The 25,806-nt window shown below is 33.3% G+C and overlaps 1 protein-coding gene across 6 annotated transcripts; it reads right to left on the bottom strand.

Annotated features, from left to right (window-relative positions):
- Positions 1 to 1,603: 1,603 nt before the first annotated feature.
- LOC110096217 lies at positions 1,604 to 24,638 on the bottom strand. Of its 6 annotated transcripts, XM_020822044.2 has the most exons (12): positions 24,432 to 24,637; positions 21,375 to 21,749; positions 20,521 to 20,679; positions 15,872 to 15,946; positions 10,592 to 10,687; positions 7,478 to 7,570; positions 5,618 to 5,710; positions 5,379 to 5,522; positions 2,732 to 2,839; positions 2,044 to 2,095; positions 1,894 to 1,967; positions 1,604 to 1,696 (listed from the first exon to the last, which is right to left on the bottom strand). In XM_020822044.2, the coding sequence occupies exons 2-11, from the start codon at positions 21,702 to 21,704 to the stop codon at positions 1,930 to 1,932; spliced, it is 1,188 nt and encodes a 395-aa protein (XP_020677703.1). In that variant the 5' UTR covers positions 21,705 to 21,749; positions 24,432 to 24,637; the 3' UTR covers positions 1,604 to 1,696; positions 1,894 to 1,929. The 6 variants fall into 6 exon arrangements, with proteins under 6 accessions (XP_020677703.1, XP_020677706.1, XP_020677707.1 ...); XM_020822047.2 differs by lacking the exon at positions 1,604 to 1,696 and having other exon boundaries at positions 1,793 to 1,967; positions 20,521 to 20,604; positions 24,432 to 24,638; XM_020822048.2 differs by lacking the exon at positions 1,604 to 1,696 and having other exon boundaries at positions 1,793 to 1,967; positions 21,492 to 21,749; positions 24,432 to 24,638.
- Between the last annotated feature and the right edge of the window lie 1,168 nt (positions 24,639 to 25,806).

Here is a 25,806-nt window from a genome sequence, read left to right as displayed (position 1 = left end):
TTTAATAAATAATAAGATAGAGAGTAACATATCTATTCTTTCTTAATAAAACGCATAGATTTAAATATATTTTTAAAATATGTGTTACACTGAGTAAAATAAATTTTAGAATAAATTAATAATTAATGTTAATTTGTGCCCATACAAAAAATTTTCGGGCTCCGCCCGCTCATTATATCATTGTATTTTATATGTTAATATTTTAATATGTTAACTCAAAGAATAGTTAATTTCTGAAATATCTGGCAATAGATTCTGCAATGAAAAAAGTTGAGGTGAAGTGTCAATGCAACTGGCTGTAAGAATAATAAATTTGTACGGGTATCTAAAAAAGCTTTTGAGAAAGTATTAATATGGTCATGAAAAGTATATGTGCTAGTTTCTAAAGATTAGGTAATATATGAAACTTTGATGCATTCAGGCTGTTAAATTTATCATTTGAGGCAAATCTCTCACGGTATTTTGCGGTTATCTTCTTCTTGTTTCTAATTGTGTTTAAGACTCATTATGTTTGGAGAGGTTTTTGTGCAGGTTCTTTTCTTATGTTCCAAATAGCCAAACTGCAATCTACTCTTCGTTAGAAATTTTTTTGTGCACTATTTCATTTTGTTATTTCTGTTATTGGCAGGAAGTTGTGGTGCTCGAGTGAGCAAAACTTTTCACTTTACCGGTTTTGGGTTTAGTCTGACTTGCCGACACCAGCGCATAATTGCCTATTTGTAATGGAGAAAAAGATCCAGCTGGTTTGTAGGACTTATTTTTCTTTTGATTGTACTCGATGAGCGTAGACGAGTGGATGGTCCTTCCTAAGGACCCTTGTATACTGAATTTTTATATTAACGCGTAGTGCCCTCTAGTGGGGTTTTCAACGAATATATATATAATATATTTATTATATATGTATATATATATATTATATATAAAAGATATATAATATGATTCTGCGATCCAGCGCATATGGATTAGTCCCCAAATATGATTCGACGAATCCAGCGAACTACATACCAAATCAAATCTTATTTTCATACATTTATATCATATAATATAAAGATAAATGCTAAAAATGTTATATAAGTAATTATAATTAATAGTCAGATTAATTGAAGTTTTGAAAAAAATGCACCAACCTCAACTTTGTTATAAACCATGGCCTCCACTCTGAATGAGATGGTCAAATATCAAATGTTCCTGGGAAAATATGACAATCTATTTTGGGATAACATTTGCATAATAAATTCGCGCTGTATTTATTTTATGACAAATCAAACACCAATATTCTCAAAACCCGTGAGTTTGAAATACTTTACTCCTTTTATATCTTTTAAAATTTATCTAAATTAAGTTAAAAAAAACTAACATTTTAGTTTTATATAACTAGGATTAATAGTTAGAAAAAATATACAAAACCAATGAGAATATGATTCTAAGTTAATTTATTATCTAATTATTCATAATTCACACACACATTATATATATATATATATATATATATATGAAATATATAATCAAAAATTTTCTCAATTTCTTCACATTCAATCATATAATTCTTTATGAGTCATACTATTCAGCCATTTCAAGTTTTGGGACAGCTTCTGTGGGGAAGTAAAAGCAACCAGCAAAAAATAATATTTATTTGGTTGAAAGAATATTCAGTTTGCTCCATTCTTTTCCTACAAATTGCTTCAGAAAAGCTGATTTTGAGATAACAGAATTCTCAATTTCTTCACATTCAATCATATAATTCTTTATGAGTCATACTATTCAGCCATTTCAAGTTTTGGGACAGCTTCTGTGGGGAAGTAAAAGCCACCAGCAAAAAATAATATTTATTTGGTTGAAAGAATATTCAGTTTGCTCCATTCTTTTCCTACAAATTGCTTCAGAAAAGCTGATTTTGAGATAACAGAAGAAAAATTATAATCACCAGACTCAACTCAAGGGGCCAAAATCTTCACAAACTTCTCCAGCTGCAGATCATAAGAAAAACAGAATAAGATCTGTAAACAAAGCTATGAAATGTATAAGCAGATTTGTGTTCCGCACCTGGAAGAGTAACAGCTAAGTTGGCCAAATTATCAGCAATGGCATTGAACTCCTGTAAGGAAATCAGGATTAGTGTCAAAAGATGAGTGGAGCTGATGAACAATGGTGGTATGAATTTTCTCACATGCATCATTTTTCTGCCTCCTCAAAGGATGCATGAAAAAGTACCCATCTTAATGCCGTATGAAAGGAATAAGGGCTGTAATTCTTCCCAACTAATCATAGTGAAAGTTATAATGGCGAAAATCAGGGGCGGAACCAACTATAATTTTCAAAGGGGGCAAATTTATAAGTAACAATTGACAGATATATAGAGGGTTCAAGAGAACAGCGCCCCTCTGGCGGGGAACAAATTTTGATTTACTATTTCTCTTTGTATTTGGTTCATCGTTCCCTGACAATAACACATCTACATAATGTGTTTAATTATACTAGGGGTATTTGCTTAAAGACCATAGTATTTTAAAACTTTTAGGGGGGAAGGGGGGGTAATTGACTAAAAACCATTGTAATAAAGAATAAAAGATAGATTGAGGGGACAAATTACCTAAAGAATTATATAATATAAATTTTTTTTTTATCGGAACCCCTCGGGCTCAAGGGGGTTCCGCCGCTGGCGAGAATATGACATGTCATCAAATGGATGAATCTATATACATTTGAAACATAATAAGAAACTGTGCATTACCCTTCTAACATGCGTGATGCTAAATGACTGGAACATATCCTTCAGCTTTTTCACCTCTCTGCACAGATCAGCCATATTCTGGTTCTTAGTTTGCCAGAGATCTTGAACCTGGTTAGGTGAAACATCAATAAAAAAACATTAAAAATACCTAAATATGATTAAAGGACGCTGTAAATGATCATCTCAAGAGCAACAGCATCAATATATCAGAGCTAAATCAGTTTGAAATCTCACCAATTGGCATTCCAATGAATCCAAGTATACTGAGATCTATTAATGATATTTCCATGAACAAAATTTTCAAGAAAGGCAAGCAAGAGGAAGCATTTTCTTTTTCTAAATCCATTTTGTATAATGGCGGAAAAACAAAGGTCTTAAAATAATGAAGCAATTGCAACAACTCATAGGTGTTTCAATTCTTTTTAGAAAAAGTTGATTTATGCTTCTAATAACTTTTTGACAGCAACAAGCTTCAAAGCAAATGCAATATAGAGCAAGTCCGTAACAGTTTAAGACTAAAATCACTTCCAGATAAGGAAAATGACAATGTTGTTCAGTTCAACCAATTCCTTGAGAATTAAGTTTCCAAACCAATTCCCAATAGAACAGTTTGTTTAGAAGGAACTATGATTTTGAGATAGATAATTAAACGTCCAAAGATTTTTATATTTAATTATACATTATCAAATATCAAATTAATCACTTTTGTTCAGAATAATGTTCTCTCAATGAAATCCTTTATAGAAAAGATGTAACACAGGCCATATTTGACTATGGCTTTATTTGGGATAACTTTCTTTCTGCTTTTTAAAGCGGTTTTTTAATACAAATGTTATAAAAAAAACTATCTTTAAAAACAGTAAGAAAACTATCCCAAATAAAGCTAATTAAGCCTTTATCCAAGACAGCTTATGCTTTTAAAAGCTCTTTTATCATATAGTTTTAAATATGCTTTTTGAAATTAAGGTTTTTAAAGATAAAAAAAAAAGTGCAAAAGTTGTCATCCAAACATACAATTTTTTTTATTGATTGTTTTTCCTAACACAAAAAACTGTAAAAAAGATATCTCAAACAAAGCCTGCACAGTATAATCTTTGACCTCAAAAAATGGAGGACAGAGGTTTCTATCCTGGTAAAACAAAATTAAAATAAAATCCCAATATTGTCCCTTCAAAATTGAGAGGTGGCTCAAGAATAATTAACCATACATGTAGTAAAACCCAAATAAAAAATGTAAAAAAGAAAAGAGTCTCTTACTAATCAAGAACATGAGAAAAGAAAAGAGTCGCTTACTGATCAAGAACATGAGAAAAGAAAAGAATCTCTTACTGATCAAAAACGGTAGACAATAGAATCTCTTATAGAGCTCACAAAGAAGAGAAAAAGAAGTCACATCCTTCTTTCCTAGCTAAACAATATATAGTACTTCTTATCGGGGCTAAGATTTACAATATTAAGCTTTATCTCCGCATAAAGAATTCATCTATAAATGTGCATATTTATGAATCAATGCAAAAAAAAAAAAAAACTAAACTGAAGCCTAATATTAATTAAGAGTAGTTAGAAGCTACTTATCTTGGTTAATGATTATAATATTTAAAAAGTATTTATTTCCCTCCTATTGCTCAGGCAAAGGAGTTGGTTCTGAATGACAAGGTGAAGCAACTGACTTAGGCACAGGACTTCACATAACTCGGGATCTGTATTGTTGAGCAACCTTATAGCTGACTAATTTCCAAGCTAACTTAAGGTAAAAGATAAATAGTATTAATTAAAATATTAACACCCGGAAAAAGTCAAAGTTGTGTTCAATGTCAATATGTCTACAATCATCTGAGTTCGATAAGTGTCTACTTACTAGTAAAATACATCAATAGTTCTTTGAAATCGCAAAGTCCTCAGATCACAGATCTTTCCATTGAACTTGAAATCTATAAGCTTGAATTTCAAATGGTAGGAAAACTAAAATTCTAGTTTAGCCTAATAAATATTAGAAGCATGGCATTCCTAAACCTCAAATCATAGTGAATCTCCATATTCCGTACTTGCATCACACCATCTTACCTACTTTAAGAATGCTTAGGTAGTTCCGTGACATAGAAACCTGACAATTTTAAGGAAATTTTACCCTTTATTTGAGACGGCTTTCTTACTGCTTCCTAACAGTTTTTCAGTATAAAAATTAAAAATTTTCTACCAAAAATCTGTTTTAGAAAGTAGTAAGAAAGCAATCCCAAACAAAACCTTAGTATCTGTTTCTGCAGTGCTTTTAGTTAATGAGAACGTTAGTTAATATCCGAAAATGATTCTCAGCTTGGGTCATGACATAAACTAAATTTCTCTTAGCATACTATTATAGTTTACCTGCTAAGCACTTGCAAGCTAAACTTAGACAGAACAGAACAGTTGCAGAACAAGATGAAACCAGAAAAGGGCTGTCACAAATTAACGAATGCATCTAGTTTAACAGTTTACCTACCTGATAGTCCACAATAAATCAAGAATCAATAATGAACAAGAATAATGTTGTAGCATCTAGTAGTTTTTTTAAACATGCTGAACTAAACATATATGTTATAATTAACATTAATATTAATTTTGAAATAATTACAACAAAAAGATAGTATGATTATTACAAATAGCACACCTGAAGGCAAACTAATTGGGAGTCACCTTGCACCCTGATATGCTTGAAGCCTCTCATGAGAGCATATTTCATTCCCAAAATTAAGGCACGGTATTCAGCCACATTATTTGTTGTAATACCTAAGCCTTCGCGAACACGAGAAATCTTCACAGATGCAATGAGATAAAAGTCACACTATTACAAGGTTCAACTTTACAGAATGATAGAAGAGAAAAACGTTGGTCTGGAAAGCCGCTTACCACATTCCCATCTTCTGCTCTCAGTACTGCTCCAGCACCAGCCATACCAGGATTACCTTTAGAAGCACCATCAAATTCAAGTATGCAAGTCATCTGCATGTTTCAGAAAAAATATTATTTTGTATAGAACTACAATAGAATAAGTTGCTATAGAAAAAGGCCTAGCCCCACCATCAAATTAAGGCACGGTATTCAGCCACATTCAAATATGAGAAAATTTTTGGCCTTCCCTCTCTCAGCAATTTGCATAATCCAATATGTTCAAATTGGAGAGATAATAATCTGTTTTAACTCTCATTGAATTTGAACTGACTAAAAATCTCAAACTTTGCGTGCGAACATGTGTGGTTAAACATAAACTTATACTTTCTAACAATGATGGGAAGTTGATGTGAAATGGAAGGATAGGCTTGATTTTTTTATTAGGTAATATTACTACTCTTTCAAATAAAAAATACATGATACTATTATAGGTTCAATGTTGTTGTAGTCATGGATGTTCTCACTAGACATTTGCAAGAGGTTGTAACCCGGTTTATGCTTTTTGCTAATGATATTCTTCTTGTTAATAAGAGTAGAGAGAGTTGAAGGTAAACTTGAATTATGGAGGTCAACCTTAGAGTCTAAAGGTTTTTGTTTGAGTAGATCTAAAACCGAATATATTGAGTGTAATTTTAGTAGTAATAAATCTAATGGGGGGTTTGTGACTTTGAGCAATCAAGTCATTAATAAGAATACATGTTTAGATATCTTGGGTTTATCGTTCAGAGTATTATTAGTAGATTTCAAGTTGGATGGTTGAAGTGGAGGAATGCATTGGGCTTGTTGTGTGATAGAAAAGTCTCCCTCAAACTTAAGGAAAACTTCTATAAGATGATGGTGAGACTTGCAATGCTTTATGGTGCGGAATGTTGGCAATTAAAAGAGAAGCATAATATTAAGTAAAGTGTTGCAAAGATGAGGATGCTCACATGGATGAGTGGCTTTACTCTTAAAAATAGGATACGAAATGAGCATATACGTGAAAATGTTAGAGTAGCTCCAATGGAAGATAAGATTGGAGAGAGTTGCATTAGATGGCTTGGTCACATAAAATGGCGGCCTTCCGATGACTGGTTAGGAAAGTAGATGTATTAGATTTGACTTATGTTTAGAAAGGTACGGGTAGACCTACAAAGACTTGGTTAGAAAATATTAGAAATGACATTTCTTTATTATATTTAAATGGGAATTTGACTCTTAATTGGACACAATGGAAAAAAAAGATTCATGTAGCCAACCCCATCTAGTGGAATAAAAGCTAGATGCTGTTGTTGTTATTGTTGTACTATTATAGGCTCATTGCAATACTTATCAAAAACATCTATAAAAATTTGTGATGTAAGCTAAGTGAACAAAAAGAAGGTAACATTAATAGGATGTTTAAGAAAACAATTCAATGAAATGAACTTGATTTTAAAAAGGTATACGCGATAATATTGTACTTTCCCCGCTTTATCTTATATTCTAACATAACATCAGATTATTTTATATTAAAAATGCTTTATCTTTTAACTTGATTATGCTTTTTGTTTCACTTTGTGGACAAAAATGCCCACTATTATAACAAGTTGTTATCTAAAAGAGTTCCTCCCAAAATACAAAAACAAGGAAACAAATTGTAACTTACATACACACATGGAACACATGGTATATGTGTGCATGCATGCATGTATGTATGGATACATGCGCTCGCGCACACAAATAAATAAATAAATAAATATTCCCATGGGTCTATCTTGTATCCTGTCCCTATGCCCATATATCATTGACAATAGTACTCAATAAAATGTCAAAACCATTTGTCGAACAATGACTCACAAGTTCACTGTTTGGCTGAGCTTCAACGACAGGAGCCATTTTGGAATGCTTGTTTGATGGTGCAGTTGGCATGACGCTTGAGACAGCAATCCCCTGTAGATCAAGAACCTTTGAGGCTTAGTTTTCCCAAAGAAAAAGGTTCCATATCCAGTAAATTTGAGGAAAAAACAAAACTAATAATAAAAATTTTCAAAAAAGTAATCACATAAATTAAAATCAATATGCATCTCATGAAAGAAAATTCAATAAAATGTTACCATATGCATCTCAAAATTGAGGAGTACAGGAGTTAAAAATTTTCTAATTACTTCCCCTATGCCTTTATAATTACCTTGTTATTTACTGTTCATATTAACGTTATGTCATTTAGAATTTATATGCTGAATTATAAAAAAAAGTAGTTATGATTTAGTCATTGCCATAGCAATAATACATACATTTGTTGTCTCCTAACATAGTTTAGTAGATAACATAATTAATTAGGATGAATAATAGGGTTATTTGTGTCATTTTATTTTGCAGGTATTGTTTTAAATTTGTTCTGTAAGGTCTTTTCCTATTTTTGCATTTATTTTGGGGAAGTTTGGGATCCATTTAAAGCCACCTCCTGTAATTATTTCTGAGTTTTTGGTGGAGTTATTTTCAAGTTATTTTGACCGTGGGGAAGGATTTCCCTATTCTCAGAGAAGTACAGAGAGGGAGGTGTTCAACATTGACATCAAGTGCCGAAAGCCCTATCGGTTGCTATGCAACATTGTCAAGCAGCAATGGGGCAGCGCTGGAAGGATCCAAGAGCAACATTGGGGCCGCAGGCCTCTTGAGTGGCTAGACAAATGGAAATAGATACCCTGCCTGCGACAGGGAGTGCTTGGGACAGTTGCAGTTGGCAAACTATTCATCTCACGTGATGAAACTCAAGGGCAGTTGTCTTGAGGTTTGCCTTTTTTTCCTTGAAGATCTGAGAGCACTAAGGATAAATAAGAAGGCCATCAAAATTTCCAGCAAAAATTGATTCAGGGAATTCTCTGTGGACAGTGGTTAAAGGAGCAGCAGTAGACGTCCAGTGGTTCGATGATCAGGTGGAAGCAGCTAAAAGAAACTATAGCTAGAACATCTGAATGAAGGAAATTAGCCACAAGGTTTCTGTATTTCTTACTTTGTCAGTTATCATAATTCTCTCGTGAAGGGCAGGTGATCTGTTAGTTGCCTTGTTGGTTTCCAATAGGTTTTGAGTTAGGGCTTCAAGAGGTGTCCAAGTTGTAAAACAAAGCAAGCCAGGTGGCAGAGGCTAGAAACCGGTGACCAATTGCCCTTTAGGTAATCCAGATTGACGGAAACTATCGACATTCTAGCAAAACTGTTTATAGTAGCTGAGCCTGGAAAAACAGAAATAGGACAAAACGATAGGAAGTGGATGCATTTCAGCAAAACCAGAGAACGACAAAATAAATTTAGGAAGAAGAACACAACTTTTTTTTCTTGAAAGAACTAAGAAGAAAAATACAAGACAGTTGGATCTTCAATTGGAGATGAAGATCAGGCTCTCGCAAATCCCTAGCGGTTGGCTAAAGCCCACTCAACGTAAGTAAAACTAATTACTGCAAAATCAATCATAATCTGAAATCACCCCATAGTTAGCCTTAAATAGGCTCCCATAATTCCCTCCCAAATCAGCTCCCTTTTTCCCTAAATAATTTCATATCAAATTTGAATTCAATTATATATTTCCCTAATTAATGCTCTCTCAATTATAATTAAAACTTTTCTAAACAATTCTCCCTTGATTTCTCCTTAAATAATGAATATTAACTCCCCTGGACTTTTCCTTTTCCTGAAAAATTTCCTCTCATGTTTGAAATTCAAATTAGTTTTCTTTTCCTAATTAATTCTATCTTAATTATAATTAAAATTGTTCAAAATATTTCTACCCCTCTTCTTGTCCGCTACCCACCCTACTGAGGCCCACTGGCTCAGCCACTAGTCCATCACAAAACCAAGAAACTTACTCAGCCTGTAGTTTTGCTAGGAGTGAAAATTCAGGCCTACAATTTTAAGCAGTCACATTTCCAACAGTAGAAACGACGTTCTTGATGGGGTTTATTCCTGCCAATTTTTCTTCGTAACCTTAACTTCATTCTTTAATAATATAAAGTAGTTCAATAAGATTCTTGGTGTTGTTTAGTTTTGTCAGAGTATTATTAATAAATTTTTTCGAGCTTTCTCGGTTTCACCTCTTATCTTTTTGCAACTTCAGTATACCCACAATGCCTAAACCATGAACGGCATTCACTTCAGGTACTCTGGAAGTAACTTGCCTTCATATGAGTCTTACCCAATTTTCTATTTAGAATTACACATGATTTCTTGATACTTTTTATTGACGAAGTAGCTAAGAATGATAAAAATAGCACCAAGTTAAACTAGAGGATAGAATACAAGACAGTGGCAAATGATAGTTTATTCCAGAGTTTGTGCCCATCTGGTCATACACACAGGCTCAACACATGGAGAACTGATAAAAATAATCTCAAACTATTTCAAATATCTAGAGGTACACTATATGTTGTTTTCATGTGCAAGTGTGTTCTAGGAAATTTGCAATGAATGTGCCTAGAAAAATTTTGTACTACAATTATATTCAAGGGAATATAGATTACATCCAACTTAATCTGGTCGAATATTAAATCTGCTATTTAATTTAAAAGCCAACTTATCAAATATGATTAAAATAAGTTGTACATTGGGAAAGATTAAAGAAGCTTTTGTAGAGAGCGTGATATGAAAGAGGAGAAAATAGAATAAAGCAAGATATCTCTAATTAAACTGTACTTTTTCCACTTTTATCTTATACTTTAAGAGCATCTTAGATTGTTTTATGTTAAAATGCTATAAGCTTTAACTTAATCATGTTTTTTTCTTCTGTTTAACATGCATAATACACTTTGTTATAACAATCTCATAGTTTCCGAAATGATTCCTCTCAGAACATAAAAACAAGAAGATAAATGAAACTACATTAAATAAGAGTGATAAGCTAAAATATAAAGATTCATATAAGACACAAAACAATAGCAATCACTAAATGTCAAAAACATTCGCTATAAAACAACTTACAGGTTTTCTTTTTATTGTTTGAGCTTCAACAGTGGGAACCATTTTAGAAAATTTGTTTGGTGGTGACGTTGGCTCGTCATTAGAGCCAGTGATTCCCTGTAGTTTAACAACTCTCGAGGTTCAGTGTACTAAAAAATGAAAGAATCAAAATCTAGAATATCCAAAGAACAAAACTGAAATTTCTGAACAAGAAATTCACATAAATTAAAATCAGTGTGTATATTAAGAACGAGAAAAAAAAAATTACCAAATGCATCTCAGAAAATTTAAGGGGACATGATACAAATTGAGATGCAAGGGGTAAATTTGTTTGCTGATTGTATATTTTGCATATTAACTTCATATTCGTTATAACTTAGATGCCTAAATTATCAAAAATATAAACAAGATTATTATTTACTTACTGCTAGAACTAGAACACATTTCATACGGTTACCTCCAATCTTTTTGAACATAGCTTACCCACGACATATAAACCATCCATTTGATTTGGTTGTATTTGTAATGCCCATCACTGCAATAAATCGGTACTTTCTGTAATGGCAGTTTATTCTTTTCAAATGATAAGTGTGATATTTTTTTAATATTTGATTTAAGTTTGCATTTTTGATAAATGTAACATAAAAAGTTTTCCTGAAGGATTTGAAATGATGTAAATATATGCGTGATCATGTAAAAGAGATAAGCTTCATATTCTGAGATTGCAACCATTTCAGTTGACGTTCCTTGGAATTTCAGAGTTATAGACAAAAGTAAAATGATCATTAAATATACATATGATGGGTTATCATCCATAAGATTAACAACTTTTTCTCTATGATTCTATATTTGCCTTTATAATATGATGGCAGCATTATTGTAAGATGGCTTTTCTAGAGTAATTTTGGAGGACTGATATTAACTGTAAAGATGCAATTGACATTATGTGAGACATTGTTCATTTTAATACAACTCATCCCATACTAGGTTGAAATTCATAATTTTATCCTTATTGGTGCAACTTTCAATGAGTTCACTCAACCCGAAAGTGCACCTTTACAAACACGCTTAATTATAGAGATCTCAAAGAAACTCCACCAATTACACTGAGAGATGCCTAGCCTATGTAGGTTTCACCCTTTATATTGTAAAACCCGAAAATGTCAATTTTATACATCGCACGTTTTTCAATGTGCCGCGATAAAATTTAAGTGAATTTTTCAAAGTCGTCGGATTTTGACGAAATTAATTTTATAAAATTGTACATAAAATTTCGAGCAAAACGGTATATATGACTTATATGGAATTCCACTTAGATTTTAAATTAAAAATCGCCGAAGTTATAACTTGAATAACAAATTACTTAAATGCCCTTAGAGATATTAGATTGAGGATAAGCACGAGAGGGCAAAGTGGTCCTTTGGCATTTCTCTAAATCGTTGAATGCCTTAAGGGACAGAATAGTTTCAGTCCCTTTCATTTCTCCCGCACGGTTTCAATAGCCCGAATGCTAGAAGAGGCGCAGATGGGAGGCGATGCAAGGCGTGGGTGAGCGGCTCCGGTGGCGATTTTCGGTAGCCGGACTAAGGGGAAATCGAAGAGGGAGATTCAAGGAGACTAAGGTGAGTTTCTAATCAAGATATTCCTTATTTTTCATGACAATTTCTTGAAAAGAGGCTAGGGTTTGACAAAAACTTCATTTTTCTTTAGAAGATTTATAGGGAAGGTTTATGAGATGATCTTAAGCATGGAAATGAGATTTTTCCCCGAAAATGTTGAGTTGGAAAATTAGGGCTTTTTCATATTATTGGATTTTTAAGAAGTTTCCTAAGGAGTAATGTTCCAAATGATCATATGAGAGTTTCTAATGATATATATTAAGGTTTTTCTCAAATTATTATTTTTCCTAATTTCTAATTAATTTAAATCCGAAAATTAAGTTTATTTTAATTTAATTTATGCTTTAGCAATAGGTTATTTTGAGTGATTAGTATTATTATACAAATTTAGAGAGAGGGTGAGAGAGAGAAAGAGAGCCTATCGTAATTTTATAGGAATAGAATAATTAAGTTTAAGATGATTAGTTTTAGCCTGTGAATATTAAATTATTTCTTATAAGTGTTAATTATTGTGACCTCGAAGGAAGGAGAACAAGCATGAAAATCAAATCTCTCAAATTAGATGAGTAAACATGTTTTTATATTATGGTAATTGTATCGTTTCAAATTTTCATTTAATTGTTATTGCAATTTATTCATTTTACTGCATTTCAAATGTTTTCATGTTTCATATCTTGCATATTAAGTGATTCACTATATTATTGTATAAGGCATATGATAGAGTGTAGTATTATGATATATGAATATGATATGATTGATATATTGAGTGATTACATGTGCATGTCGAAATGATGGAGCTCACCCCCTTATGGTAATAGCTGGGGACGTTGTACTCGTGCACGTTAAAATGATAAAGGTTATGGAAATGAATATGGTAAAGGAGTACCTTCATTGGTACTAGACGGTGGCTCCTGTGACGATTATACTATATATATATATATATATATATATTCAATAATTATTTACGTTAAACATGACGATTATACTATTTATGAAATGAGAAAGTCACTCAAATGTTTTCATGTTTCATATCTCGCATATTAAGTGATTCACTATATTATTGTATAAGGCATATGATAGAGTGTAGTATTATGATATATGAATATGATAAGATTGATATATTGAGTGATTACATGTGCATGTTGAAATGATGGAGCTCACCCCCTTATGGTACTAGCCGGGGACGCTATACTTATGCACGTTAAAATGGTAAAGGTTATGGAAAAGGATATGGTAAAGGAGTACCTTCATTGGTACTAGACGGTGGGTCCTATGATGATTATACTATTTATGAAATGAAAAAGTTACGAATATTGATATGATGAATGTAAAATGAATATGAAATGATATAGATTTATGTAGATGTCTAACTAATATGTTTATAGGAAATAAAATTTATGATATGTTTAAATGAAAAGTGACATCTAGCATATTAATTCTACTGCCTTGAATTACTGTGGTTTAGAGACATGTGTTACTTGCTAAGTTTTGACTTATTGTTGTTACGCTAACTTTTATTTCATATAAATTTAAAATAATCAAATGAATAGAAAAGGTGGAAATGTCTACCGTAGACGTGAGGCACAAGAAGAAAGGTATCTATGTTTATTATATATCAGTTTATATATATTTGAAGTTTAGTGGCTCTTTCTAAATTATTGATATAGCTTTAAGGAAATTAAAAATTTGATCTACCGTCCGACCATCCGTTCCCGCCTAACTTATGCGAGCTTACCAGGTCGAATTGTGACATATATAGCTCAGTAATATTCCAAACTATTCAATGTAAGATTTGATTCATTCTCATCCCCCTATTCTTCTAAGAGTCGACCATCCTATATGCTGGCATGGATGGGCTTCTTATTTGATTCTCTACTTCCAAGATCACTTGCCCACACTGTTTGATCAATCCTCCTTAGGTTCAAGATGATACAACTTTACCCTCATGCCTTAACCTTGGAAATGATGCATGCGATGGCATAACTCGATATGCATATACATTATTTTGGTTAAAGTGACATGATTCTTACTCGTAGTAATTTTAAAGATATTGATATGAAATAAAATTTTATCGTACTCCTAATAGAATAATTGATATAGCATTTGCTATATGCATGTTTGTGTGTGATGGATGTGAATGCTTGTAGTGCCCCATTTTTATATGATTAACTAGTTAAGAGGAATGGATCTACATAACGACTCTCTTATGGATCATTGGCCTCCACCAAGTGGGTAAAAATTTCTTCTTGTTAAGGGCATTATGATAAACTGACTATGAATAATTAGATTATATATATATATAGAATGTGATCACACATGAATGTTTTAGAATGTAAATGCATGCGTGAATGTTTTAGAATGTAAATGCATTATTTATTGCTTTCATATTAATGATCATGAATACCATATTATACATCATTGTTGAATAGTTGGCAATTCGATCATTTATGCCATTCAACATTATTCTATTTTGATAATTGTCATTGATGAACATAGGAATTTTTCTACTGCAGATGGGGAGTTGGGATAAAATTAAGTTTGAAAGTGGTTATTTAGAATCAGATTGGACTGATCTCCCGTCAACAACAACTACTAATTTAAGTGTGATGATCCCTTGAATAGCTAGTATGAGGCATGTTAACAACTAACTTGGATTGAATAAAATTACTTCTAGTTTTCAATCATTGAGTGCAATTTAGTTGTGTAATTCTTTTGTTTGATGCAAGTACGACTACCGAATTCCGAGGAAAATTATTTCCATGTAACAATGAGGCCTAGATTTCCTATTTTGATAAATTCCTTTTTAAACCTATTCTTCAATATATTTTGGTATTGGCTTCCTAATGTTCTAGATTTTGTTGAAATCTGATATAATTGGGAATCTAATTTTGGTGATTAAATTACAATTGCTCATTGATTTTACATTTAGCTTTTTTTTTTTTAGTTTATTTGATCATTATTGATGAATCAAGGGGTCACAATAAGTGAATAAAAAATTCTCTCGAGTGCTCTTCATAGATTGCATCTTTTTAATTGCATTAAAAATTCTAACCTTTGAATTATCATCCATCACTAGAAGCCCTAAGGATTATTTGTCAAGATTACAAGCACACTGCAATGCATGAAGTGACGGGCTATCCAAGCTTAACAAATGACATCAAAGACATATAATAGCATCACGTCTTTGTGATATCTAGCTTTTCGTATTTGCAATAGCAAGGTTCACAATAAATACAAAGGTGTACTATTAAATATTTAATTGAAAAACAACAAAATCAACTTCAAATAATCCAGCTTGATTTAAGGTTGCCAAAACAAATTCCTTCTATACTCCTCTCGGCTTTATAAGTAAAAGCAAGAATTCCTCCGTTCTGAAATAAATTTCGTAAGAATCAGCAAATTCAAATCTTCCATCAAGACAAAAAAATCAAGGTCAAATATACAATTCATATGACGTAGCATTAAAAATAAAGCAAGTTACATATATTCACATAGTTGGAAAATTCCAAAAAGGGAATGCAACGAAAAAAGTGAAAATCATTAAGATTGTAATTAAAAAGGGATCACATATAATAATTGTCTTAAACAGCACAAAAATTGGACCGACTGGCTGCATTTCCTAATATAAATCTTTGATAACATCCAAAGTAATTAAAACATGAAAAGCAACTAAAACACTAACCACTTCTTGTAATCTCTTTTGCGGAGGAATCCCCTTAAGTGTCTTGTCAACCAAAAAGGCTAGTCCATCTGGTTGCTGGTAAAACAAGTACGGGGAATCTTTTGAATTTAAAGAATAGGCAGAGATTGAGATTGAGATTGCGTGATGGAGTAACGGCCATTGCATAATCAATAAGAAGAATATGCTCAAATGAAAGGACCAAAATCGATGTTAACATTGCAAGCAAAAAAATTGAGATATATAATAGATAAAAAACTATGGCAACATTACAGGCAAGTGCTGCAGCATATATACAATTCCAATTTACGTTAAGCTTTCCATTTTTGCTTAACAAAAGAAGCAGTTAAAACTTATGTAATTTACTATTTTAACAGCATCAAAATGCACATCAAACAGCTGTGTACTTTGTTTATTGAAAATTGGAAGAAAATAGCGCAGTAAGGTTCCTAGTTGTTCAAAAAGTTTATTTTAACCACAATGGTTTCCTGCAGTGATGTAACAACTCTTAAGTCAACTAAAGAGAAAAGAGAGGCCTAACCGATACTGATGTAACAACTTCGAAGTGGGCACACAAAGAGATAAAAAAGACCTAAGCAATATATGTTTACAAAAGCGCAGCATGGCCTCTACAAGCTTTTCTTGCCATAATACGTTTAAAAGAACCGTGTAAAGGAAGCTTAGCTTAAGGATCCTTAAAGAACAATCGCTAGCTCTTCTTCCTTTCACTGAGCCGTTAGATGAAATTATCTGTTAAGCTTGAATAAGATCATGATGGGTACATTAGATCTGGGAAGGTTTATCAAAGGCGTGGCCGCCGATCTACGGCCACGATCGAGTCATTGTACTTATGATTTATGTTATGTATTGTCTTATTTATGTGTCATTGTATTTGTTTTATTTTATTTTATTTTATTTTATTTTCTGTTGTACCCTTCTAGCAAAGGGATGTCGTATGTAAGCCCAAGGGGCATTAGTGTTTTTTGTCTTTGAGTCCTTTTGTATGAGGCTTTATATAACCCTCCTTATTTTCTTTTGAGGTTAATGAATGATTATTGGAGAAATTTTGTTTTATTGTTGGAGTTCTTGAGAGAGATTGAGAGATCGGAAAGAGATCTCTTGGAGAGGGAGATCGGCGCATCACCCACCAACCTTGGAGACGGCCGGGTTCATGGTTTCCTTCCGTCGTCTTACTTCACCCCATCTCACTCCACCTAGCCGTTGGCCAAGGCCCATCCACTCCTTGCCGCCGGCCACCTAAACTCCCCTCCCGATTCCTCTTCCCACCACCCAATTTCCCCACACCAATCCCTCCCTCACCCGCCGACCCCAACCCCTAGCCGCCGGCCCCACTACTTTCCCCTTCATCCTTGGGTTTCTTAATTTGATGAATGCAATTTGGAAACAATTTGAAATTTATATTTCAAAATTCTTTCCTAACTTAGTTCATCTATTTTAGGAAAGTACTTAATTTAAATCAATTTGAATTTTAAATTTGAATTGGATTTAATTTATTGCTTTCCTAATTCATAAAACTAAATTAAGTAGCCTTAAATCCCCCCCCCCCCAATAATTACTCCTTACCTCATGTATGCCGCCGGCCCCCCTATAGGGAAACTTGGGATTTATTTCCTAACTCTCCTCTAGCCCCACTTGGAAGTTTTTCTAAATATCACCCCACCCCCTTGGCCGAATTTTATCAAATCCCCTTGCTCCTAATTTATTTCCTAAAACCAAATATTGGATTTGGGAGATAAATCTCCACTCCACCCTCATGATGCCGTCGGCCCCCTCTCTCTCTCAAATCTCCCACTCTCTCGTTAACTCCTCACCGGAATTTAAGAATTGAGATTTCCCTCTTGATTTCCCATCTTCTACTTTCAAAATTTTGAAACTAATTTCATATTTCGAAAGGGAAATTGCTCCTTGGCTCCTACCCCTTTCAATTTGAAGAGAAACGTCTTTCTCCTCAACAGTATTCAAGAGTGCTAGCAATCCTTGGGAAGACTTCATCATCTAGCTTTTATGGATGGCTGATCCAAAATTTGAATACGGCCTCTCCTACGACGAGCACAGGTTTGTGTGCATCTTACATTCAACCTTCTTCGACGTCAACCCGAGGGTCGACCACACGGTGGAAGATTACATCAAGTGAATCTTGGATAACTTGGTGGAAGCCATCGAAGAGCAATTGGAGATCGTCGATTGGAGGATCGCCACCGATCCTTGACGAAGGTTTCCTATGTTCTCCTTTTCTCTTATTTCTTGAATCTAACTTTTCTCGTGGTTTGATTGTAGTCATGAAGGCTGACCATCGCCTGCTTCTGCTAAGCTTAGTAAACGTAGGATTTTGAGCGTATTCATGTGCTTGCTAATCTCGTTGTTAGACTAGGGATCTTTATTGAAGCTACTATTTTGGCATGATGTTGTTTTCTAATTTATTTTGAAGTTTCAAATCTCTGATTATGTGATTTAGCCTAAGTGGGCGTGACCCCTCTTACGTTTTATGCCGTTGTTTTAAATGCTTGTAGTTTTTGTCGCTATTCTCTAATCAAGAGTTGTACAAGATCTTAATAAATTCATTGCATCCATACGTAGTTCTATATCAGATCAGGTCTATGAAACACTGGACAACTCAAAAGCATTACCAGTTCATGTCAAACATGACACATTTTGACACCATTAGGTCAAGATCCAACACAGATGGAGAATGCACAAGATGTTCCCAAGTTGTTCCACATTTGGACGATCGATCAATAGCTGCGGTGATGCCCATTTTATTGGGTCCAATTAGTGATGCATTGTTATATTCATATTTAGCAGGTATTTTGAAGACTATGCTTTTTTTTTAGTTTTGCTATATTTTTTTTGTTGATGGTATAATGTTGAAATCATGTCACTAATCCTAATGTTGCTATGTTGTTGGAGATTTAAGTGAATTTAATGAATTATTGAGATGTGACCATGTCCAAGGACTAATGCTAATGTTGCTGTGTTGTTGGAGATTAAATGCATTTAATGAATTACTGAGATGTGACCGCAATTCAACCAATGTTTGTTTTTCTTTTGTCGTGGATTCTTATGCATTATACATGAAGCTAAGCCAATAGCAATGCATGGAAAATTGAAAATATTATTATTATAATACTTTTAGGAGTTTCTTTAAAAAAAAAAAAAAACAAAGCTCGCCATAACTTTGATGGATCTCACCTCTAAAACTGACATTCACTTGCAAAGCTTGTATCATAAAAAACTAGCCTATATAAAGATAGATGGAGGGCTGATTTAAAGAACATTTTAATGAGTATTAACCCAAGACAAGTGAATGGGTTGTCAATAAACATCGCCAAAACTAAGTGGGCTCTACCTCACAATGGTATAATTTGAGAAGGATTGCAGGCTTAAGTTAGTAAAATCTGGGAAATAAAGCTCATCATTGTTTATTGGGCACCATACTTCTCAATCTGACAACAATGGAAGCACAAACTTTAACACCTACATACCAATGCTAAAGATATCAGGTTGGAGAATCAAAGCATTGGAATCGGACAAATTGATCTTGGTGAAATTTGGACAGCGAGTTTCAAAGACCATAAGGCAAAGCTAATATGGTTTCGAAAACCAAATAAAGAAACCAAAATGAATAAACTGGACAAGGCTGGAGCACAGCAACTCCAGAGGACAGCAATTTCAAATCCTAGTAAGGAAATTCCCAATACTTTTCTTTGAAAAACCATGCATATGGTGGGAGAAAATGGAAATGCGTGTATTGTTAGCACAGCAACTCCTATGCAACAGTTCAGCTAATAGAAGGGGAGAAAAATAAACCGTTGGAATAGACTGAGATTAGTGAACTTGATATTTAACTTTCTCGGCATAGATTCTCATTAAGAAAGAAAAAAAAGGTTAATAAATCAAGTGAAGTTGAAAAGTCATGATCGATAACATCTGAATATGCACGAATAGCCAAAAAATTATCACACTTTTGAATTACTAATGCTTCAAGAAAAAGAATAGACAAATTCTATGCTTTAAAGCGGAGAGGATAATATGATATTTGAAGCATAGAGAATTTTTACTGTATACCACTTTGTTGAAGGGAGGAAAAGATTCTCAAAAGAGTAAACCATCTTCATAACAAAACCGGCTCATTTATAAATAGTAAAATTGCAATTAAATAAGGTTTATCTACAAAGGTCGACCATCCTCTCTTTTATCACAGGTAGCAAATGCAAGTTTAACCAAGAAAATGACTTTCAAAAATATTTGAAAATAAAATTTATTTTGGAAGTATCCAAACTATTTTTGATAGAAAGAACAGAAGGATGGTCTTAAAGCCCTTCGGAACATCTTCTCCAGTGCACCAATTTGATCTGCTTGATGAGAGAAAAACATCGCTTGCTTCAAGGACAAAAAGATTAATGATAAAAGTATACCATCAGTTTATTCTACCTTCAAATTTCCTCTTCTCGGAATAAAAGAGTTGAAAAAGTCAAAATGGCCATGGTGTACCTAATAATTCCGAATAATCCGGAAGATTCTAGCACCAAGCTTTTCAATAAAAAATGCAACCAAAATGGCTCAAATCAAAAACAGTAAAGAACATAGGCTCCAAAGGAGCCAATTAAAAAAATGATTATTAAAGTTCTAACCTGGAAAGGACAAGCCACAAGAGTACTAAACATATCATCTTTTAAATGTGCTGCATGCATGGAATATAGAGCATCTTTAAACCCCTGAGAAGCAAAGTAATCTTCAGTTTCCTTGCGCAAGCAGTAACCTTTGTACACACTAACCGAAGGATCGCATACCTAATTACATTCAAGAACCCTAACTTTAATGAATAAAATGGTCAACACAAAGCATCATTGTAGAAACCAAATTGAAAACTTGAATCACTATCTTAAAATCACAGTACAATTTAAAAGTGAAAATTTTAGCAAGAAAAAAGTATTGTACTCACTCCCAAATGCAATGAACACTCAAACAAAAGCATTTTAATGAAAATGTGGGTTTCTGTTTGTTTACATAAATCAAAGTCACTAAAAACCAAAATTGTTGAACTACTAGTATTTGATAGAAAAGCAAATGAGCTTATAATCTCTTCACTCAGGAGAAAAATAAGTAGAACTGTTAACAAATGAAGTCAACCCCATTACCATGTACTCGGTTGAGTGGTATTGACATTGATTAATAAAGTGAAGGTCTAATGTTTGAACTCATTCAAGAAAAAAGTTAGCCACATACTTCAATAGCGTACATTATAAACTTCTGCCATCATTTTAACAAAAGCAAATGAACTGCTTTACACTGAGCATATTTAAAATTACATAATGAAAAATTCTTACTGTTTTGGAGAAAAGCATGAACAAAAATAAGATTTTTTTAGCGAGCAAAGAAATACATCTAAATGTAACATTTAGATTCTGCAATATGCTTTTCTTAAACTAAAAAAACAAATAAATGGAAGAAGAAACATAAAGATCAATGAGGGAAAAGACACTACCGAAGAGCTAACTTGAGCCTGACAATCACTTAAACTTTTGTAGATGCCAACTATATCACCTTTTCGAACAACATAAAATGCATCAGATTCATCTGCCATGATTGGCTTAAGATTCACCTTTGATGATCTTGAAATGCGTGATCGTCGAGCAGACAAGCACTTAATACGAAATCCAGTTAAGCAGGAATCAAGGCCAATCACTCTAATGCCAGTATGCCATATGCTTCTTTTCCAGGTTACAATAGATAGGCCAGAAAATGAACTCCTCACGACCACATGCCTCATCCATGAAAATAGAGCTGCAGAAGATAGGTACGAAATGCAGTTCATCACAGGGTTTCCAATACGAAGTACGGACAGTTCCAAAATAATATTCTGAGATGAAAATCAAAGTATAAACAAACTACAAAAATCAGCCCAAGATAATGTGTCTTTAAGACAAATGTTGTATGAGACATAACTGTTATTAAGTGACATAATAAGCATAAAGTTTCATTACATAACTAATATGATATTCCAAAAACTATTAGGCCCGACCATTTTAGAAAAGCATGCCCAATACTTTTTTATCAATTTCCTCTTTTTTTTTTTTTCTTTTTTTTTCTTTTTTTTTTTTTTTTTTTTTTTTTTTTTTTTTTTTTTTTTTGATATTTCATGCAAATTGTTGGCTGAATGCGTCCTCTTGATTAAAGTGATTATGATAAAGGTTTTCATAACATGCCCAGCAAAAGGTATGGGGATTACAAATCCATGCCTCTTGGTTGAATGTGGGTATTCCAAATGCGCAGTACATTTGTTGAAAAGTTATTTAATGCATGAGAGGGGGGGAGAAAAAAAGATATAGATCAAATTGATTGGACCTAGAGCCTACTGGAGCCTATTATCAACAACTAAACATCAAAATGAAAGAATAGAACCATCGAAGTGGAAATGATCTCTCCATTATTGTTTGCACCCTTAGACCAACCATAGCATGTACTGGGGTGTAGTGCTTTTGTTGGTGAATTTTTTTTCTATCCTCTACGGACTAAACTATTTTATGATTGAATACAGCATAGAAATTAATTATATTATCTCAAAGGATAAAAATATTATTTCATTATGCACTCAATAATAAAATTTATATTTTTATATTTACCTGAGATTTTTCCCATACAATATGTTTGATTAAAAATACATATATTTTTTTGGTGGTACAGCTTCCCCATAGGGTCAAACCCCTATGATTAATTAAAACCCAATGATTTAAGATAATAGTTCAAGTTTTTTATTTGGATAATGATTCATCCCTTAGAAAAAATTTTGATTAAGATAATGGTTTGCATTATTTCATCAAAATATTGACTAACATTTTACATTATTTCTGTTAAAAAATCTTAACAAAGATTTAGTCTTTAAGAATTTTTGTACCCCCTCCTCATGACAAGCCAATATTGAGGACCTTTAGAACCAAATGGCATTTTAATAGTTCAGTGGCAAGATTTAAAGCTCGGCTAGTAGCTCAAGGGAATCATCAAAATTATGGGATCAACTATTCTGAAACATTTAGTCCGATGGCTAAATTTCCTACCATTCGGGCTCTAATTATCATAGCTATATTCTACAAGTGGTCAATTCATCAACTTGATGTAGCTAGGGCATTCCTTCATGGAAACCTTGATGAGGACATCTATATGACTCAACCAAAAAGGTTTGAGGATACAATGCAACCAAATCAGTGTGCCAACTTCGTAAAGTCTTATATGGTCTCAAACAAGCACCCAGACAATGGTTCAAGATGTTTTTTAATTACTTGAAGTCAATCGGGTTTCATCAAGGAAAAGATGATTCATCTCTATTTATATTCCACAAAAATGATATCCAAATCTACTTGATCATTTATGTGGATGATATTCTTCTAACCGGCAATGACACTGCTATGATAACAAATGTTCTTAATCAAATAAATTTGAAATTTGCTATGAAGCACCTTGGGACAATAACAAATTTTTTGGGTATTCAAATCACCCAACAGAAAGACTCCTACTTTATGTCTCAATCCGCCTATGCAACTTATATACTTTGAAGTGCAGGTTTACTCAACTGCAAGCCACTTTCTAATCATATATGTACAAAACTTCTGTTGAATACTGCACCAGATCAACTGCTATCCGATCCACACACTTACCGGCACATAACAGGCTCATTGCAATATCTAACTATAACAAGACCGGACATTGCTTACATTGTCAACTTTCTTTGTCAATACATGCACAATCCTTCTTCGAATCATATATACATACTAAAGAAGCTATTAAGATACATCAAAGGAACAATAAACTACGGTCTTCCTGCTACACAAGGACCACTTGAGCTTTACTCCTATTCAGATGCTGATTGGGCAAGTGACAAACAAACTCGGAGATTTACAACAGGGCATTGGACATTTCTCGGTAACACACTTCTTTCTTGGAGCGTAAAGAAGCAACACATTGTTGCTCGTTCTTCAACTGAAGCAGAATACCAAGCTCTAGCAGCGGCAACAACTGAAATAATCTGGTTAAGAAAATTGCTGCAGGATTTCAAAATTAATCTCACAACTCCAACGGATTTGAAGTGCGACAACACATCGGCTATAGCTTTGACAAACAATCCGGTTTTCCATTCAAGAACAAAACACATTGAAATTGATCAACATTTCATTGGGGATCATATTCGATCTAAAACTAATCTCATTGTTCCGGTTACTACACAAGATCAATTTGTGGATATCCTGACCAAGCCTCTATCTACCATCAGATTAATAACTGTCAGTACAGAAAGAATGTATCAGCATTAACCAATCACAGCATTACACTTATACTTCCAACTATCGACAAACTCAATCATCTCAACCAATCATATGTTTACAAATGTACTTCTATAACATTCTTAACACCTTCTATAAACAATTGTCCTGTACATGTAAAAATGGATGAATGAAACAGAACTACAACACTTCTTTCTTGATCTTCAATTTAGTTTTCTTTGCATCTATTCAGTGTTCTCAAAGTGATAGAAAAATAGAGAGAGACCAACCTATAACGCACACCTCGCAACTGCTGCTGGTGATACCCGCTCCTCTCAGCACGGCTCAAGGCAGCTGCGAAGAGTTGAACTTCTTGATGATAGCGCACAGTAAGAAGTCAGCCTGAACCAGAATTCAGACCTCAAATTCGTGTGGCGGCAGGCACGTTGGTATTGCTAGTTCGCGGGGATAAGAAGGAAATGAGAAACCCTAAAAACCCTAATTTCTATTATTGTCGGCATTTGTATCTGACTAATTAATTTTATTAAATGTATAATTAAGCTCCATTGATATTTTATTATCATATATTACATTATAACTCACACATAATTTGTTATTCTAACCATCTAATTATAACTTTGAAATTTAAATCATAATTTATATATCAATTATTTTATATAATAGATATAATATATTTAAATTTATAATAGGTACAAAACCTTTTAATGTTAAATTATATATCATTAGCTTTTATTTTGGATATGTCAAGAAAAAATTATTTTGGTCGAGCACGGATATTGATACAAAAATGATTCATAAACTTTCATAATTAAATTTGTGATCATTCAAACTCCGATTTCAACAAATTTATAATCAAACTGAATATCTGGAATAGACGAATACAAACGACATCAAATTTGATCCAATCATAGCTCAAATGAGTATCTTGGAAGCTTCTGAGCATTAATTGGATGGCCAAATGTCATCAAAATGTAACGTGCTTATGGTCGAATCGAGCAGCTCAACGAGACGAATCCAATGAGCCCAAGACCACCAAATTCTGACGTTATTAAGATATATACATAAATACTCGATAACCGGTCAATGATCAGGGAAGATAATATCGACCATCCATTGGAACACTTCCAGCATGCCCTTGATCTTCTCTCTATTTACTAGTCATGTCACTCCTAAAAATTATAAATAGTCCACTCATTCTTCACAATGGGAAAAAAATAGGATGAAGAGGAGAAAATTTAAGAACCCTCTTACACTCTCCATCCTATATTGCCACCGCCAGAGTTCTTCTCAACAATCAATCATGGTCGAACTTCCACCAGTTCATCATCTAGCATTAGAACTCTTCTCTGATGTTATCGATGCAGAATCTCCTCCTAAATATTATCACCCATCGACTACGGTCCTTCTGATCGCTATTGTTTGCTGACTATGATCCTTTCGACCATCGTCGCTCGTCGATTATGATACTTACGATCACCATCACCTATTCACTATAGTCCTAAGAACCAGATAAATATGCCAACATTCTCTTAAAAACTTCTGCCATGTAATGCACTCTATATAATGTGTATTTGCTACATTGAGCTAGCACCTTTGATGTGGACCACAACAGCGTCACCGAGGGACATCATACCGCAGGAAGCA

This window comes from Dendrobium catenatum, unplaced genomic scaffold (assembly GCF_001605985.2).
Source record: "Dendrobium catenatum unplaced genomic scaffold, ASM160598v2 fragScaff_scaffold_156, whole genome shotgun sequence".
Classification (NCBI taxonomy): Eukaryota; Viridiplantae; Streptophyta; class Magnoliopsida; order Asparagales; family Orchidaceae; genus Dendrobium; species Dendrobium catenatum.
Note: the sequence above shows the minus strand (reverse complement) of the source record. Positions and strands in the feature narration are given on the sequence as shown.

Bases quoted from the DNA above. Each gene is read 5' to 3' on its own strand.
- LOC110096217 (XM_020822044.2), bottom strand. From the start codon at position 21,704: ATGAACTGCATTTCGTACCTATCTTCTGCAGCTCTATTTTCATGGATG. The intron at 20,680-21,374 runs GTAGTGTCTTTT...GAATGTAATTAG, and splicing joins AGGCTCAAGTTAGCTCTTCG to GTATGCGATCCTTCGGTTAG. The intron at 7,571-10,591 runs GTAAGTTGTTTT...CTTGATCTACAG, and splicing joins AAACAATAAAAAGAAAACCT to GGGATTGCTGTCTCAAGCGT.